This window comes from Drosophila melanogaster, chromosome 2L, assembly GCF_000001215.4.
Source record: "Drosophila melanogaster chromosome 2L".
NCBI lineage: Eukaryota > Metazoa > Arthropoda > Insecta > Diptera > Drosophilidae > Drosophila > Drosophila melanogaster.
This window is the reverse complement of record NT_033779.5, coordinates 388353-407998: the sequence shown is the minus strand read 5'-3', so window position 1 is coordinate 407998 and position 19646 is coordinate 388353. Positions and strand designations below refer to the sequence as shown.

The 19646-nt window shown below is 43.9% G+C and overlaps 2 protein-coding genes and 1 long non-coding RNA gene across 4 annotated transcripts; 1 reads left to right on the top strand and 2 right to left on the bottom strand.

The window, feature by feature from the left end:
* Positions 1–29: 29 nt before the first annotated feature.
* Polr1B (RNA polymerase I subunit B) lies at positions 30–3714 on the bottom strand. Its single transcript, NM_057360.4, has 3 exons — positions 3526–3714; positions 1964–3463; positions 30–1904 (listed from the first exon to the last, which is right to left on the bottom strand). The coding sequence occupies exons 1-3, from the start codon at positions 3613–3615 to the stop codon at positions 105–107; spliced, it is 3390 nt and encodes a 1129-aa protein (NP_476708.1). The 5' UTR covers positions 3616–3714; the 3' UTR covers positions 30–104.
* A 2086-nt stretch (positions 3715–5800) lies between these two features.
* CG4213 (uncharacterized protein) lies at positions 5801–11404 on the top strand. Of its 2 annotated transcripts, none has more exons than NM_134676.2 (5): positions 5801–6992; positions 7057–7274; positions 7332–7476; positions 7543–8151; positions 9133–11404. In NM_134676.2, the coding sequence occupies exons 1-5, from the start codon at positions 6336–6338 to the stop codon at positions 11263–11265; spliced, it is 3762 nt and encodes a 1253-aa protein (NP_608520.1). In that variant the 5' UTR covers positions 5801–6335; the 3' UTR covers positions 11266–11404. The 2 variants fall into 2 exon arrangements, with proteins under 2 accessions (NP_608520.1, NP_001259821.1); NM_001272892.1 differs by having other exon boundaries at positions 5945–6992.
* A 23-nt stretch (positions 11405–11427) lies between these two features.
* lncRNA:CR43718 (long non-coding RNA:CR43718) lies at positions 11428–11879 on the bottom strand. Its single transcript, NR_073680.1, has one exon. It is a non-coding gene; the product is annotated as a long non-coding RNA:CR43718 (long non-coding RNA).
* Between the last annotated feature and the right edge of the window lie 7767 nt (positions 11880–19646).

Below are 19646 nucleotides of genomic sequence, written 5' to 3'. Positions count from 1 at the left end.
CTGGATATAAACACTTGGCAAGCACAGTTGTATTTTACGTATTTATCTTTATTACGATTAGCGCACGGGTTAACATAGGACCTAACAATAATTTTAGATTTAAATCAAATTTCATTTAACTTAAATCTCGCATTAATGTTGACCGAACTCAATTCGGTAACCAGATACTTAAAAGAGAATGGTATCTCGATCATCGATACAGAACTGTTATCCCCGCACAAGCGACACGTATCTGGCTGAGAAGAGAGTCCTCCCGTCTCATTTCGCTTAACAATGCGTTGCAGAGGCGCCAGAATGGAGCCGCACTTGTGGCACACCAGGGTGTGCGTCTTATCGGAGTTGTGGAACAAGCGATCCTGCAGCAGGAAAGCAGCACCGTGAGAGATCAAAGCATCCCGTTCCATCTCACCGAATCTGACGCCTCCACCGCGTTTTCTGCCCTTAATTGGCTGATGGGTCCGAGCTTCCACCGCTCCCGTAGATCTTACTTGCCACTTGTCAAACACCATGTGCCGAAGACGCTGGTAATGCACCACTCCAAAAAATATGTCAGCAGTCATCTCGCGGCCATCTACGCCGGAATACAGCCTCTCCGTTCCGTAGTAATTGTAACCCCCAGCCTCTAACATTTTGCCAAAATAGTCAATAGCAGTATTCTCTTCGGAGAAGCGAAAAGGCGTGGCATCGTAAACATTTCCGTGGATTGCAGCCCCCTTTCCCGCCATCGTTTCTATCATCATGGCGATTGTCATTCGGGAGGGGAAGCCGTGGGGATTGAACACAATGTCTGGAATCAAACCAGATTCCGTAAATGGCAAGTCCTCTGCAGGATATTTTTGTGAGCAAATTCCTTTCTGACCAGCTCTTGATGCAAACTTGTCTCCAATAGTGGCAGGTCGTGGAACCCTCAGTGTGATGGCCACCATTTTTTTTGGCGACAAATCGAAGCTTCCCAACTGTCGGATGCTCTCTACTATGCAATCCTCCTTTTCATCCATTTTCACAACTTTATAAGTGGCGACCTCTCCGTCAAAGTAACAGTACAGGGGCGAACCATAGCTCAATTTGGAGCCCGGATGTGGAAGACCATCCGTGTCAAGATGCTTTATTAACTCCGGCATGTGTGGATGCCTTGCGAAGTAACTGCTCTTCTTGTCCAACGTCAAAAACTTTGTTTTGTAGATACTTCCATAGGCGAATCCTCGTTCATAAGCAGCCTTGTTGATGATCATAGCATCTTCCATGTCGTAGCCCGTGTAGGAAATGACAGCTACAATAGCATTTGTGCCCATTGCAAAGTCATCCAGCTGGATGTTGTCGTAGTGTACTGGTCGGAAGAGAGGAGTCCCTGGCGTCTGAAGGCGGTATAACTTGTTGGCCGCTTGCTTAGGCCAATTCAAGCATGGCGTTCCCATCGTCTGTTTTCCCATCTGACACTGGTACATGTTACGTGGCGATTGATTGTAGTCCGGCATGGGTATCAAGTTGGCCAAGTTGCTCATGAAGTGGGTCTTAGCCAACTCCAAATGAGTGGTGAAGTCAGGATACATTTCCTTTGCATCGATGGCGATCTCCATATAAAGCTGTTCCAGTGTTCCGATGTACTCCACCCTTTTCCACTTTAGGTTCCAAACGGGCCTCATCATCCTGGCAGGACCCGTTGCAATGTAAAGCCCTGGAAACTGACCGTTCTTCTTGAAGGGTATAAAGCCGATTTCCATCATCTGGGGAAGGGTGCCGAATATCTTCCCGTAGCGCAATTCGTCAACTATTTTTTCGGCTTCTGATTGATGAATGTGACCCAAGTGTTTGCCATCTAGGAAGACGACGTAAAGTTTTTCGCCCAAATATCTTCGGTTTGACAAGGGCATCATGCCCATATCTATAAGATGCTTGGGAATGGCCTGAAAAAAAAAGTAATCGGTTAAAATTTCTAATAAAGTCTACCATTAGCTGTACCCACCTTCACCAACTTGGGATCGGGACGCATCGAAATCTCGCAAGTTAGAGTCAAATGATTTAACAGTCCGCACGGTGTGCCATCAGGAGTGTGCACTGGACAAATAAAACCCCAGGCATCCGGGAGCAGCTGCCGCGCCTCAGTGGTTCTCATCGTTGTAAAATAGGAACCACGGTGGATGGCGCGAAAGTGGGACATGTAACGCATCCTGTTAATGTTCTCCGCCATAATGACTAATCCGCTATTTTGCATTAATCCCAGGCCAGTGCGACTCGCAATATTTCCAGTTGCTAAAAACGACTCTATGGCCCGGCCAACTCCTCCTGCTTGTCGCATGCACTGCGTCATCACAGCACTGGTAACTAGGGCATCAGGTGAAGTCAGTTTTTTTTGAAGGCAACGTCGGACTTGCGAGACCCAGGATTCGACTCGCTCACTTAGGTATTTCTGATAGAGATGGCCTGGCAGAAGCACTTCCTGCATCATAGCTGAGTCGACGTTCTCCACTTTGTACTTGCCCTGTGCGCATTGGAAAAGCTTCTGAATCATAAACACAATCAACTGGAACTTATCCTCATAGGTATCCAGGTGAATCATTACTCGCTCCCTAAGAATAAAGTCTGTGACATCATCATCCGGTTGCCATTCCGGAACTTCTGGGAAGCGGGCACGGAACAGATTGCCAATGAAGCTCTTGCACTGGGCGTGCGTATAGACGTTTTCATTTTGAACTTCCCTCAACATGGCTTGCACGCAGGACACATAGTACTGGTCGGACTCGTAGCCTTGCACCAATCTGTTGTATATTTCCTCATCTGTATAATCCATTAGGCACTTGAGGATCAGGCAAACTGGTACGTATGATAGTCTCTTGACGTGAGAAAACATAAACTTTGCAGTTCCATTGTTTAAATAATGTACTACATTGCTCAGGGATGATTCGTCCTCACGGACCGTTTGCACTAACATACCCAAATCGCTAAAATTCTGTCCACGATCCTTCCAGGATGAACGTTTTACACATATGGGATGGTTCCTCCGGGTCATGATCAACATACGTACAATCTTCTCATTTCCTCGGATCACAAAAATGCCCCCCCACTCGCTGTCGTGCTCTCCATGTTTTACCATTTCTTCCGGAGTAGCCTGTCCCAGATTGCAGGCTTTGGAGCGCAACATGATGGGCACTTCTCCTAGGTCCATGTTTATGGGAGTCTTTTGCACTCCATTGACACTCCACCCCAATCGGACCGAGCACATTCCCGAGTAGGAGACATGGAGCTGCCTGGAGTCCGTGGGGTAAATCTCTCGGGTGCGCACATCAATCACATCTTGCGGCACCTTTGGCTTCGCTATCCATATTGATTCTACTTTCATTGAAATCTTTTCGCCGGCAGGACTCAGCCAGTGGTTCGGGATCATGTGTTTGGCCGAGTTATCCAGTCCCACGGTCAGCATCTCGTCGAAGGAATCCACATGTGGACCTCCCAAATTGGCCAAATGCTAGCCATAGAAGTAAATCTATTAGCACGAAACCTTGCTATAGGTACAAGATTGATATTTACCCTGCTGAGTTTTTTAGGTATCTGCTTAAACTCCGGGCGGGAATTGGTCAGCACTGGAATGGTCTTCATTTGTTGCATCTCCTCCAGCATGTTGTAAGTATTATTCTTTCAGAATGCCGACCAAAAATATTAAGAAACCTATTGCCTTCCTTCGCACGTGTTGTTTGGAATCGAACCGTTTTGAATGCGAACCAGTCAGTGGTGAGGCAGTCGCAAAGAACTAGTTCATATATTATATTGTTCATATAACTGAATGAAATAAGAATATAGATGATTGGGATAAAAATTTTCGGTAAATAAAGAACCATCACTAAAAATTTGTATTCAGATTAATAGAACACACTAAAATAACCTTAAAGTTCGGTGAATTGTCGTATGGTTCCGATTCGTGTTCAGCTCATCTTTAAATAACTGGGCTGCCAACCGAATGCAAGGAACAGCTGATATGTGCGCGCTTGATAAGCCTGATAACCCAATTTTGAATTGTATCCAAGTTGTATAAAAGCAAATATAATTTATTTGCAACGTCTGACATATTGTGCACATACGGCAATAACCATTTAGCATTTGCAAAGGCATCCGGTATGTAGAACACAACTCCTGCGGAAATGAGACTTTGCAACAGGATGTGCCAACGTGTTGCTCTGGCAATGAAGTTGTTGCATTGTTGTGAGCCACATAGGTGGCGTATGTATGCACATATGTATGTATGTGCATATTAATCTGAAGCACCCTCCCCAAAATACGCCATCTAAAGCTTCTAAGAAGCAGTTTTGTCGAATACTTGGGCTTAAACCCCACTGACTGGCACATTAATGTCTAATGACTGCGAGAATATGAAAATTTTACTAACATTATATTTCGTCTTAAGATAGGTGTTAATCAAGGCTGATGCCAGATTTCTTAATTTTTCTTGTATTGGAATTGCCAAATTACTTTGTTGGGTTTTAACGTGAAAACATGAAGTGGTTGTGGGAACATCAAGAAAATATCATCAATTTGAGATGGTTCAGGGGCTAATGGAAAAGGAAAGAACCCCAATCTGAACGCAGTCACTCCGGTTTATTATTCCATTATAATGAACACAATGGATTTCTTGCAACTTATTTTGGGCAGAGCGTCCTTGATGCCTGGTTCTTGTATCCTTGCTACTTTCAACTTTCGCTGCACATTTGCCTGTGTGCAATCTCTGCAAAAGCTGAGGGCGTTCCTGGGGCCCAACTTTTGCCTGGCGCTTCAAGTTTTTAGCAGAATTTTTTCCCTTTTGAGTCGCTACAAACAACAGAGAAACCTAGAACTAAGGGGCAGAGCGAGGCGCCATGGCAAATTGCATTGTTGATTTTCATTTTCAAGCCTGGCGACACTTTGCCAAATGTGTGCGCCATCCTTCCTTCCTACCCCGGAAAACCCTTCACCGTCCTTGGTTTGGAATCGTTGCTGCGTGTTTCCCACTTTTCAAATGCGCGCACTGGGGGAAAAAAACAGGAAGTTGGCGTGGCCAGTGCAAAAATCAGCTAGCAAATGGATTTTCATTTGAAACTTTCGCGCGAAAGATTTTCATTGAGTTCGGGGGTGCGCGGGATACCCTATGCCACTATCACAAATTGGTTAATAAAGGTCCAGAGATTTATTCTCTTTAACGAAGTGATAATGGTCAACGAATGTGGGTCAGACAGGGGTGCGCTAAGAAAAGTTTGTGATCGTGTATGAATTGAAAAATGAATAGGATTGTGCTGTATTTAACCTTGAACATGTGTTCATACTCACCCAGAGTTTTTACCTAATACCAAAACTGAGAGTAATGCTAATTCTTTTGTATGCTTTTTATATGTAATTAAAGTTCCTGATGTTAGGAAACATCGTCTTCAAAACAGTGCAGATCATTCACCTAGTAAGTGTTGCGGATCTTTCTCTTTCAGCTCTTGACAACTGGTCTTGATCTTCATTTCTTGACAGGCGATGTGGCAAGAGTTTTGTTTTGTTTTACCCCTTACTCATAATTAAAATGACGCTTGTGTATAATTTTAGACGGATTCATCTGACACGTTCTTCTAATTAAAATGTGCATAAAACTAAAAAGAACAATTAAGAATGTGAAGGGAAGAGTCCTAAGAAGACTCTCAGACATCTTGCCAAACCCTCAACATAACAAGAATCTCTAATGCTCGAAAACAAAGCATTTTATGTTGGGAGTGCCGCCGAGAGAAGCCAAATTCGTTTGAAAGCAGGAGAGATCGTAGTGGGTTAAAAATAGCAGAATCTATTCAATGTTTTCTCAGTTTTTCCCGAGCTGGCTAACCGAAAAGTTGCGTTCGACCGTCGAACGGATAGAAATTAGAACCCGAAAATTTTCCAACGTCACGTATACATATAGAAGTTTATCATATGTATACTAGATATTTAGTTTAGTTACGTTTCTCCTTTTCCGTATCTTTCGAAGTTCAATGTGCAAGTGAAGAATATTTAATGGAAATCGGGACATTATTTTTTCTCGAACATCCTTGGTTGAAAAGTGAAAGTCAATAGATAATTGCGAAATCTGCAAACTCGTGTGTGATCGTCGCACACAAATATAGACACCGATTTTTGTTGGTATTTTCCCCTGCTGGTATTGGTGCCATATCAATTGGTGGCGATCTGTAGATCGGTGGATCTTGGGCTTTCTTTGTGCCGACAAAGAGTTCTTCTCTAGAAGAAAAGTCGCATTAAAGCGAATCGTAAATTTAACGCTCGCCAGGCGAATCTGCATTGGTAAACAGATCATCACAACCGCATACCACAGCTCGTTCGTCTTTGTTCTGTTGGTAAAGATGGGAAATGCCGAGTCCACACAGTCTGCGGATGATACGCAAATGCAGATGCAGCAGTCCACTGATGACGAGCCCTGGTGGAACAACATCGAGCACGAGGATCTCATTCTGGAACAGGCCCCCCGAGCCACAACCCAAAAAGAAGCTGAGGAGGTACTTCCCGAAAATAGAGTGAAATATCGTGAGAATAAAGTTGCAATTGAAATGGAGGACAAAGGAAATGAGACCCATCAACGAGAACAGACCCTCGAAGAGTTCAGAGAAGAGCTTCGTCAGAAAAAAGAGGTTCGCCAAAATGCTGTGCAGGGCCTGAGGGATGAAATTGCTAGTCTTAAAGAACAATTGGCCATAGAAAAATCTGAGAATCAACGTCTTAGAAAAGTTACGGCTACAGACGGTCAAGCCGATAATCAGCACGACCATTCGAATAGTCCCAGTAAGCCTGATGCAGATCCAGATGATGAGAATCCCAGTTCCAGGAGCCGCCATGCCAATATCGAACTGGCCAATGCTCAGTTGGCTTTGCAGCAGGCACAGGCCGAGAATTTGTCATTGCGTGGAGAAGTGGAAGTGGTTCAACGCCAGGTAGGAACCCTGAAGGAGGTCATCTCCTGCTGCAAGCAGATGCTGAGCGTGAAGGAGGAACAGTGTGCTCAGGTGAGCTAGTAATGCAGGTCGTATAGAAATCAAGATCCATATTAAATAAATGGTTTACTACTAGCTCAAGATGAAGCTGACGGAAATCGAAAACTCTTTTAGTGAGCGCGAAATGAAGATTATGTCGAACAATCTTCGCCAGGAATACGAGCGCCAACTGGTGAATATCCGCCAGTTAAGGCAACTTTATGAAGAGCGACAGAGAGTGGCTGCTGCGGAGTACGAGAATCTCCAGCGCCTAATCTCGATCAAGAGAGACGAACTTACGGCCGAGCAGGATAAGTAAGCGAATTTTCTATCCATTGAACCAAACTTTACTGATCTTTCTTCCTGTACTAGAAATAAAAGCTTGGAGGACCGCAATCACAGCCTTCTCAAAGAGGTGGAGATGGCCAATGAGGAGCTGGCGAAGCTCCGGGAGGAGTGCGGCGAGCACAAGTTTGAGAAGCGTCTGCTTAGTGAGCAAGTGGGTGCAGTTAACATGGTGAGTGCAACTTATATAGACTTATATAGCCATTTTCGTGTAACATCCTTTCATATCCTTTCCCAGCTCTTCAGCCAGCTAATCATGGGGTTCAATGGCAAGAGCAGCATGAACATCGATCGCGTCAATCGAATGCTGGAGGAGAACCGCCACCTCCTCAATCAAATGACCCAAGCGGAGGGAAACTGCAGCGACGGTGCCACTCTGCCCAAGTTGCTCTTCGACCTTGTGGAGCAAGCTACTGGTCATGGAGATTCCGCCGAGGAATCAGATAAAAGTCGCAGCGCCACACCCACACCCAAAGCCACTCCCACAAAGGAGGACACAACGGACGGTTGTCAACCGGGTGGAGAAGTCGAAAAATGCCGGAAGGGGAGCTCGCGCTCGGGCTCGGGTGTGGATGCCACTGCGGCTTCGTTAAAAAGCCATGAGCCCGAAATTATGGGAAAAGTTGCCTCGGCCCAAGAAATTATTGGCAACTTGCCAAAAGTTTGGAAAGTGTTGATGGAGCTCTTGAGCCACCACAAAATCGAGCGCGTGCAGTTGGAGGAGCTGCCATCCTCTAGTGCGGCGTTTCCTTCCTCATCCGCATCCAACGCTTCTGGCAAGGACGAGGGAGAGTCCCACCGCAAGCCACCGGAGCTTAGCGTCAGCAAAACCTACATCAAACTAAAGGTGAGCCCAAGCTGCCAAGTTTCAGTTACTGCACTGCAAAAAACTAAACCAAAATCGGTATTTACTACCATATGAGGTTATTTTTGCATTTATTTTCATTTTCGAACAAACTTGCAGAAGTAATAATAGAAAACATGTATTATGTATTTAAGTAGAGAAAAGGAAAGAATTTTTGTCAGTTAAGTCGCAGATCCTTCAACGGTCCCTTCCCTCTTTCAAGTGCTGCGGACAATCAGGCTTGTTAGTTGTCGTATCCGGTTTGCTGATGAAGTGCAGCCCGCCAGAATCGCACCCATCCGCCTCCGAGACTCCCCTGTCATGGAGTTCTGTCTGTGGCTGTTGCAAAGTTTTGCATTATTCACTTAAGCGTTTTCTTTAGTCTACTGCCGAGCGAGCGGCCGAGCACGAGCAGCTTCATTATTGCTGACATCCTGCCGAGCGTCGATGTAGAAAGGAAGTGGAGGAGCATCGAGCAAAGTGGGTGGGTCTATGGGGCCAAGGCCGTATCAGTCGAGTCCGTTGTCGTGCACATAATTGAATTTATCGGTCAGTTGCCGTTGGTACCGAACATGTTGCACTTAGCTACCCTTGAATAGCGGCTATTTCTACTTTGTTTTGGTTCTGGTCAGGTATTTTTTTAATGTCAGGAATAATTCAGGAAAATATTTGGTCTTCGTACTTAAAGTGCTTACGAAAGCGTTAGACATTTATTCACATTAATCTGTGATAATCCACAGGGAAAATAAAGTATTAAAGCGTATGGGAAACAATCTTTTTAGAACTTAAGCTAATGAACTTCAAAAATAGAAGGGTATCTATCATTATTGTTTAATTTCTTGCTACCATTGTTATTTTGGCTTGAACTCTAATTGGTTGAAAAGTTTGATAAACTCGCGATAGAGCACTTTAGAAGTTTTCACTTCAGGCTGGCCAAGGCCTTGCTAAGTACCGTCAAAAAACCAATGCCTTTCTTTATTTCAGGACCTTATTCTGGAGAAGAAGTCGCTGGTGAAGGAGACAACCCGACTAAAAACCCTTAACAGCCATCTGGATTACCGCCTCAACCAACAGGAGAAGCGGTTGAGCGGTGTGAGCTTGGAGCTAACCAAAACCTGGCACCTAGTGGGCAAGATGCAGCGCCAGCATCGCCAACTGCACACACAGGAGCAGATCCTTCGCTATCAGTTGCAGCAGAAGCGACGTCTCTTGAGCGAACTTAAGGATGAGCTGGAGTACTGCCGCAGGAAATGGGCATTGGCCAGGGCTAAGAACGACGAGAGCCAGGAGCAGTGTGACGAGTGGCGCAGGGAATTCGCCAGGAGAAAATTAGAGGATGCAAATCACTCGGCTGAGAGTGGTTACAGCGATTCGGGTCCCCAATCGGATGAGGAGCGAGATCTGGGTACAGTGGATCCTGTAGAAGCCCCCACTTCATCGAGCACTTGTCGCCGAAAGCTTCTTAGGGATCAATTCGAGCATACGCGCAAAATTAAGCGAATGCAAAGCACTTCCCCTGGGCGTCAGGGATTCGAAGGCGAGGAAGCTGAGGCTGATAATATCGTTCTTCGCTGGAACAGTGCTCCACCTACTTGCGGCTGGAGGGAAGAAGCTGAAGAAGGAGAAGATGTTGACGAGCTAGAAGAGGAAGGAGCCCATGGTCTTCTGCCTAAGTCGCTACACAGCTCCAGAAGCAGACAAAGAAGTGTGGAAGGGTCAAGTGAAACAGCAGGAACAGCCAGTCGCATCCAGAAGCTTGAGGAGCAGTGTAAAAATCTTATTCAGCAAGTCTTAGAAACCTCTGGAAATCGGGAGCGCCTTGAGATTCAGTTGTGCCAGTTTCAGGATGACATCGCTCCCGCGCAACATGCTGTGCCCTTGGAGGAATTCATAAACAGGAAGCGCATGGAGCGAATGACCAGGGCCAGTTCAGCACCAGCCACCGGAAGCCTTACACCGCGAGAGGAAGAGTACACAAGGAAACGATCGGAGCGGTTGGGTCGCCTAGAAGAGGAGTCGCGCCAACTGATGTCAAGGATTAGGCGCACTGCCGATCGAGGTCACTACCTTAAAAAATCTTTGGACAGGATTAGAAGAGCACCAAGCAGAGAGGCGAGCTTCGAAAGTAACACAGAGGAGGAAGCAATCCCGGCATCGAAAAGTGAATCCTGTCCAGCTACATCTCCTCTCACCGCTGAGGAAGAGGAATATACATCCAGAAGGGCAGCGAGGATTCAGCGTATGGAGCGTGAAAGTCGACAGTTAATATCGCAGCTCACAAGAAATTCTGAGCGCGGTGAAAACTTTGCTACCAAATTGGATACCCTACATGAACAGTACGGCCCAAATCCTCAGCTGGATCAGGATCGAAGCTCCACTAGCATGTCGCAGACTTTAGAGCAACGATTGGAGGACATTGAAAGGGTATCGGCTACTAGAGCCGAACGTCTTCGTATTCTGGAGCTTCAAGGAAACGAACTGATTGCCCGTTTGAGCTCCACATCTGAAAGGGGCACAGCCATGATCAACAGGATTGCGGAAAGAGAAGCTACTCGGCGTCAGGAAGCAGAACTGGTGGAACAAACTGTTTCGTCCGAAGAAGCCACCAGCTCCGAAGCCAGCACTAGGATTGTCCGTCATCCCGAGGAGGAAGCCGAGGGAGCAGATTGTTTTGTGACGGTGACCACCACTGCTAGTCAGGTAGCACTAAAACTACAATCCACGGGAGCCATCCCCAAGACTACGACGAGGCATGTCATGCCACAAACCAAGTTGTGTGCTGCCACTCGACAGGATGATGCGGCCAAGAAGCGATCTTCTGGAAGGGAAGCTATTCAGAAGGAAGCCCCCGAAACCCTTGAGGACATGGTGCAGAGACTTAGGGCACTGCCGTTTCCAGAAAAAACTCAAGAAAATGAGTCAGAGCAGTCTGAAACAGAAACTTCTAATCAGAATACATATTCCTTTACGGAATACACAAATCAGGAAGATATATTGGACCTAGAAGATAACCCACATAATAAAGTTGAGGATGAAAATACCGAAGGTCAGGAATCCGGTCAACCTACAACGAGCAATCAACTAGACGAGCAGAAACACATGAATACCGAGCACTGAATGCTGTTCACTAGATGTAACAACGACTACAATAGCCTGCTGATAAAACTTCAAGGACCAGTGAAAAACGCATACTGCTATTGATAGTTTAAATATTTTTCCGTAAATAAAGATATATTTTTTGGTGTCCATATAAGCTAAAAAAAATTTGTGATTTCGTTGATTTCAAGTCCGAAATTTAAGAAAACATATTTTTAGGACCGTATCGCTAATCACTAAAAAAGTCCTCTGCGACGGCTCTCCATATCATCTCGCAAAGGTTTGGAAGTTTTGCTCCCTTAGCCACGCATGCAGCCATGACATTGCACGGAATACGGAATACGAAGCAAGAAGAAGGAACACGGAGCACGGAGACCGCGACTGACATGTGTGTGGGTGATAGAAGGGGTGAAATGGGGATAGCACGGACGTGGCCATTGGGTGGCAATGGGCGGCACATTATCTCTGCATATGAAGTAAAAATGCCAGCGTCCGCTAACAAGTTGGCGACATCGTCATCGCCATCCGACTCCGCCGGGGACTCCTCCATATCCCCGACAAGGCTGCTTTATGCAAATTCCTTTCCCCCTCAACTCAAGGCGTGTAAACAACAATTGTTGGGTGGCTGGGGTAGTGGGTGGCGCAGTCTGAACGGGCGACTGTGTTCAGGCATAAAGACAACATCGCCTCCTATGCTTTTAAAGCGAACAGAGATTGTACATTAACTTATCCGCTGTCTTCCGCCCAACAGCAAACTGTCAACAGAAGGAAGTTCTCAATCCGCCTCCCCAGATGAAATGATGTGCACGGCTCTGTTGGCTAACAGCAATCTGATATGTGTTCACTCGAATGGCTACCCCTCATATAAATGAACACTTCCAGTCCTTATGTTAGGGTTTTCAACACCGAGTGGTTCCATTACCAAAGCTGTTAAGATATATATATGGAGTTCACAGACGTTTGGTGGGGCACTTCCCCGCTTCAGCTGAGCTAGTTCTATTAAGATGTTGAAGCGCTGAAGCAAGTTTAATGGGGTAATGTAACAGAGAAACACCAGTTAAAAGTGGTTCGGGCTTGAAATATAAAGAGTAAGGTGGGGTTTAGAGCTGGATCCTGTTAAGGACTTGCAACCTGCATGAAACCCCTTAAAATAGCATACTTTACAGCGTATAAGAGGAAAGGCAACACTGGCGCCATCTGCCGGACTTACCAACAACTTACAGTTAAAGCCCTGAGCTTTTTTAAACTTTCAGACATATTTAATAAACTCTGTAAGGAGTCGTCGGCTTAATTAGATGGAACCGAATTTCAGGTCCCATTCGTGTACTAATTGTTATGGGGCCCCGACCTCGCCCCGCTCAAAAAAGGGAGCAACCTCTGGGGCTAAAAATGTATACAAATTGTTGCACCGTTAACTGCTCTGTCTGTTTCTGGCCCAAAATCATCCGTGGACTGCTGGCCTGCAACTGGAAACGTCAAATTAATAAAGTGCCGGACGTACCACAAGCTGTGAAAAAGCAATCTTTGTCTGCATGCCAGGCCTCTAGAGTGTTTTTCCAGCTTGTTAGTCCACCACAAGTCCACTCCCATTCCGATCCACTCCCTGTTCGTAGGGTTTGGTGAGCCTTTCAAGATTTATGCAGTTCGCGCGGATGTCGGAGATCCGAGGAAGCGCCGCTCCGTTCCAAAAATCGGGTAAGGAACGAAGGGAATGCACCAGAAGTACACTCAAAGGAGAGTCTAGTGTCAATCCCAGGAAGAATAGATGGAGCATAATTGCTACTTCCCAATATTTAAAATTTCATAAAGCTGACCTCAAGATTTCTGACAATTATCAAATATTTGTTAAATGAATAATTATCTTTATAAATAAACTTAAAGAAATTTTACAAAATATAATGAAATGTTAAAATAATTACCCTTGTTCGAACATTTTTTTAAGTGCTAAACCAAAGGTAATCTAATTTATTAAAAGTGCAGCCTCTGGCCGAAAGAAAAAGGAAAGAGATCGAGAGCACGTCTCGTTTTGGTTTTGATTTACGCTTAAATAAATTAAAATATCATAAAAAGGAAATTAAAATTCATTCGCACAACAAAGCCGGAGTCCGACTCCCGACCCCGAGTCGATTTTTGAGTCTCGACTGGGGGCTCTTAGCTAATTTCTGAACAAGTAAAAATACAAATAAATATTTTAATGTGTGATTTACGACAATGGCTCGCACAGGGGGTCGACTTGGCCACTTCGGTATTGGCTTAAGCCCCAACTCCAACTCCAACTCCGACTCCAACTTCAATTTCAAGCTGGAGTTCTTGTGTTGGTGGCGTCTTGGGCTGGTTTTTGATTGGATTTCTGCGCTTCTGGCGTTCGTGTGGAGTGCCAAGCCCGATTTCAAGCCCGAGTCCCACATTGAAATACAATTTAAGCGCCTTTAATGAACTGACGTGAAACATATCGATAGAGTACAAAGGGCTATGTTTAGGTATTCGACTTTGGATGATGTGATACCCAAGTTTTATTGCCGTTTATATATTTATTTAAATACCGCGAACAAATATTTAAAAACGTTAGGAATTTGGGAATTATTTTTTTTGACTTTTGAAATAATTGTTCATTTCACATCCAGTAAGATATATTTAACGATCAAATCGCATTAAATCGAATCGAGCTGGGCTTCTTTAATGGCCAAAGATCAATTTCAGATTTATTCGAATATTTATTCGAAGTATCTTAAGACTTTGCATATAAAAACAAGACTGGCTCGTAAAGTATCTAAAGGGGGTAGCCCGAAAATGGCCTGCAATTAATTAAAAAACCATTGACATTCATAAAAAGTAAATTGTGGCAACAGCGAGCGGAAGCAACCATAATGTCCCACTATTATAAAATTCATCAAACAATTTTTGAAGCACACACTTACCGAGCTCCGGTTTCCTTCGGTTTTCTCCACCTAAAAGTGTAAGGCGATGAGTATTTCTTAACAGGCTACGACGAAGCGAATCGATCCCCGTATTGATCGAAAACACCTGCCAGGTACTGAGTATTTGAGGTAGAGAGGAGAGCGTGATTCTTTTATTTTCTACAAACAAATTTAAAAAACAATCTAAAAAGGAAATGTGACGCAAATGGATAAATTTGTTTTATTTTGGGTAAAAATGGGTAAAAATTAAATTTCCCAGCTGTAACTGTCATTCGGTTAGCAATTTTTCGGTGAGTTCAACGAGGTACGCCCTTCCACTTTTAGACCATTACTTATTTTCTTTTCATTAAAAAAATATATATTTTTACTTTTCGCACAATGGGTTTTCGTGCGGTTTTTTATCTGTTAGCAAAACTCTTTTACGGCGATGGGTCTTCGTTAATCATTTTGACCCACCTCTAGTTGTGAGTGGTCGAAGTATCAGCACCATGATGCTGTCGATGATGATGGGCATTAAGGCTGGTGATGGAGTTGGTTATGCTGATGGTCAGGGCGATGACGATGGGATGGCGATAGGATGGAGTTGTAGCTGTAGCCCCTAGCCAGCTAACGAGCGCGAAATAATGCGCGAAATATGGAGCAGAGGGATGGCCGATCCGAGTGTCCGCAGGTCCGAAAACCGGGGACCATATCCATCTGAACCTGCAGCCAGGCAACGGTGGCGACTGACAGAATTATAATCAATTAGTGGAGGGGCCGCGTGAGCGCATAAAATTATATATTCCAAGGCTCCGATCCCAATTCGTGTAACGCGTAGCGCAATTTAGTTTAAATTAAAATAAATTCAATTACGAGAACATGAAAATCCATTACGCAAATTATTGTCATTAAATGTGCAGTTTGACCGCCGAGCGTTTATGAAATTTTTGATTAAATTTCTGACGCTTCGCTGGAAGCATTAAGCCCCACGTAAAAGCGAACGAAAGACTGTGGCAACAAACTCGTCTGAAGAGATGCGCATGTCCGCCCATGAAGACAGAGAAATGGGCAGTGAGATCGCTGCCGGCTGGCTAATTAATTAATTATAATCCCAGCGATTAGCATAGCTCCGCTCCCCGGATCGCCGCCCCGTCTCATATTAATTTCGATCCCAGTCAACCGCTTTCATTCATAGTTCCCCAGTTTGGCCAAGTCACACGCCAAAGAAACGGGTTAGACTTGCTAAACGATTCGTTAGATAAGATACATATGTGTATATATGTCCGTGATCGCATATGGTCAGCTCACTCACTCGCCCAGTTGGCCATTTAGTTAGTTCGAGCCGCAATGTTAGTTAGTGAGTAAGTGACTGACGCGTCTGATAGGAACAGGCTGCCGAGTGTCGCACTTAATTTGTAAAGCTGGCTAATCAGCTTAAACGTGCAGTCCAAATTTATTTTATAATGTATAGATTTTGCAATGTAAAAGCAAAATAAATAATAAGGGATATTGAATTGAGGTCATTAGAGAGAAATATTATATTTGGATTAATAAATCATAGTTGTGACGAGTATCCATCCTTTCAGCTCGATTTTACAAAGTTGCATATGTTAAAAAACTAGCTTTTCCTTCTTACTATCCCTCAGCCTTTCGCTCGCTTAGTTGCTAAATGATTTCTGGGCCAGCTGCAGTTCGGCTCGAAAATTGCTAGACCAAACAAAAACCAAACTACTTAGCCGCACACTCGCCGCATCGGTAATTGAAAATCGATAATCTCTTTGAACCAGTTTGGTCTGCTGACCGCTGCCCCTCTTCGTCACTTGTAGATTCTCCAGCCATGTTGGCTCTTGTGCTGCCAAGAAAGAGAAAAAATCGTAACCGCAAATCGTCTGCAAATTGTAACCGCAGATGAAGGTGGATCGGGATTTCTGGCGGGGATCTGGAAAGGTTCGGTTTGGGGTTTGGGAGGAGGAGCAGACAATTGCGATTGATTTTAGCACGCTTAATGGTTATTGGTTTAGCTATGGCTGGATCAGGAACTTGCACTCCGGCCCGGTTGCCCGCAGATGATGCCTCCTCTCGGTGGGTAATAATCCTCTCCTGCTGCCACACCATAAATTACAAATAATTCGATTTACACAAGATTTTCACTCTTAATGGCCGAAAATGGCCCCGGCCGTGAATGTAATGATGAAAACAAACAAAACTTAATAAGATTTTAAGCGATCTGCTGCGGGTAATTGCCCATCATCCTCTCTCCGTTCGCTGAACTGATTGAAAAGTCAGGCAAATAGCGTAGGAATGGCTCGAAATGTGACCAATTCTCAGCCAGATCCGTACTCACCTCATTGCCACATTTGCCACATTAAGCCATTAAAGTTTCGGCCAGGAGCTGTCTGCTGCTCTCGCTCTTGTCACCAAAATACCTGAGATGTCCGACTAAATGGCAAATTAGTGAGCCGAGCCCGCGAAAAAGGCAGGCTGGGCCGCTTTTTTTTTTTTTGGGAGATTCACGTTCAAATATGTCAGCGACTGTAAAAAAATGTATTTTGAAAAATTTTAAAATATCTTTGTCGGCAAAAATAATACCACATACGAGTATATGTCTTTGATTCATCAATTCATTACATTTTCTAATTTCTAATGTGTCCTATAAGTGTAATAATTTTGTGAATGCAACTTCTAGACTAGAAATGTTTTAGTAAAAATATTTGTATAACGCTTTCTTCCATTCGCTCTCTAATTTCTGTCAGTGATCAGTGGCAGCTGCTTGCTGCGTCCTATTTAATTTCACATTTATTATTATGCTGTAGCCGCTTGTCAGATTTTGCACCGTCGCATGCCGCGGATGCCTCGTCGGATAGCAATTTTAATTTGTGGCAAACTCGAATTATAATTCGCATTGCAATGTGCAGCGGTCGAGTTAATTACTGCGGCCTCACAATTATCGAAAGGCAGTCACTCCACTTATGAATGTTCCATCAAAGGCTTTTGTTGTGATCTCCGATCGTTGGGCTTCTTTTTTCCCCCATATCTCTGCCCCCTTCTGCGGCTGATCCAGCTGATTACCCTAATCTAATCTTGCACGCTGCAACACCTACGATTGAAAAGTATTCGAAAACGGTTTAATCAGCTCATTATCGACCCTAATGCCGTCTGCGTGGGCTTGGATATCCGAATAGAGTGGAATATGCTAATTCGCATAAGCGATCAGATCTCGAACACATGTCGGTCGCAGATAAGCTAAGGAGGCGTAGAAAATGCCCGACCCAAGACTTTTATGTTTATTTAATTAGCGCATTGATTCCGACTCCACTCGATTTGATTTAAATTATAAATTCACTGCCCGCTTGGGAATGTATCAGCAGAATGTTACACATTGGGCTAAATATAAACATAAGATGGGTAATGTCAATCTCTGAAGATAGGTGAAAATATTTTATTTTATATATTATATAGAATGTACGTACTTGTTTCAAAATATATTGGGTGTTTTTCGGTACATTTTCTTGTCGCCTCTGCGGTAAATCCCTGAACTTGAATTGCGTGCGAGATGTGCCCCACGAAGTGTCTCGTGTTAAGTTGTTTTTGCTTCTGCTGCTGCTGTTCGGCTCCCATTTGCAGCAAACCCTCCCGAACGCCTCTGATCGAGTGGCAGCCATAAGCAGGGAGCCAGGCATCCCCACATCCGTGCCACATACACATTCGCCGGCCAACTCCTCGAAGTCGTCGATAAGGATTAATTTTCAGCTTCTCTACGTTTTAATATTGTCTTGGCCCGGCACACGCTGTCATGATTTGGGGCGGGCCTACGAAATCCGAAGAAGGTGCTTCACCGGGAAATGGGGAATCTCAAGTCGCACCGGTGGGTTCCTCACTTACAGTAACTTCGGCAGCCGATCTCCGTTCCGCTCCACCTTTTTGTAAGTTAGCTCTGGTACTGCTCGTACTGCACTCTTGATGACTCATAATTTGTTTGGATAAAATCCCTTTGTATGTATAGCCTTTCGTGTTCTTTGGGTGGCTTCGAGTGCCATGACTTTTGCTTGTCAATGCACGTCGCCTTTGATAACTAATTGCCACGGCGCCAAATGTTTCTCATCGTCTTCTTCTTTGGGGCCTCTTCTGTGGGTTCCTCGACGATCTGGAGAAGTATAATAAAAGTCACATCGTTACCGTTTTGTCGGCGCTTGTGAGGACGCGGCCCTGGAGCTCCTCACCTACGATGATTTATATTCATATTTGAAGCACTCTCCCGTAAAAACACAAAAGCAGGTATCTTGGCGTGCAACAATAATGCTCGAATCAAAGAGCTCAAAAAAGCTTATATCTCCGTATTAAAATTACGTGTAATAGATTTTATCTGATATATGTATTTGCTGATTATCTCATCGCTGATCCCACTACATCTTCCCCAAAATAATATGCATGCGTAACTGGATTTAGGTTTTCATTCACATGCGAACAGTTTTATGTAGCTGTCTTTGTCTCTTTCTTTTTACCCTCAGTTCCATCAGAAAGTTTGTTTCCTAAGTCTTTTGTTTGTCTCAATGAATTCATTATATTGTATTGTCATATTCGTAGGCTGGGATTTTATGGCCAATTTCACAATTTTGAAATATGTTTATAAATATTTCAGGGACAAACGAAACTTACATTTATGAGAACTTTCATTAGCAGTAAACCGTTTCTGTGGTTACTACTCGTGAAAAATTGAACACAATTTCGTTTTTCTTTTACATTTCAATTTTTGTGCTGCTAAGTTTAATCAAAGTGGCGCTAATTAGTTTGAGTCATTTGGATAATTGCAAATTAAACGCAAACTTAATTGCGCCAACACACGAAACACACACACATACACAAGAGCCCCACGACAATTACATATCCAGCACATACAACAAAAATGTAAAAATAAACTAAAGCTGCATTTTTTCTCGCAAGGCAACAAAATAATGTATAGAGAAAGAAGAAAAATAAGATGGAAAAAACTGGCCTGGTTGTCTTATGTTGGTTTTGCCGCTTACTCGCGGCATGTGGAATTAACAATTGCTGTTAAATTAAATTAAAACCAAACAAAAAAGCACTTCAAGCAAATGTTTCTGTGTAAATTTGTTAACAAATTAAATGCAGTTACTATAACAAAATAAATATATTACACAAATAGCTGCCGTGCATAGACACATTAATAAGTACTTACTGTAATTGGCGTACAAAAAATTTTAAAATGTAAGCTTAAGTAATTATTTTAAAACATGGCGACAACAAATTTCCCATAGCAATCGTTAAATAAATGCTGGCACCAAAAAACTAAGCTAATAGCATATCCAACCTGGTAGTAATTAAAATGCAGTCTCTTAATGTCAGCGTTAATTAGTCGCCTTAATTAATGATTATTAATATGGTTGTTGAACTTCCCACTTCCCCTTTTTCCTCCTCTCGGCTTGATTATTATGCAAATTAATTGTTTGGATCTTGCTCTTGGGTTCTCGTTCACATTCTGCATTT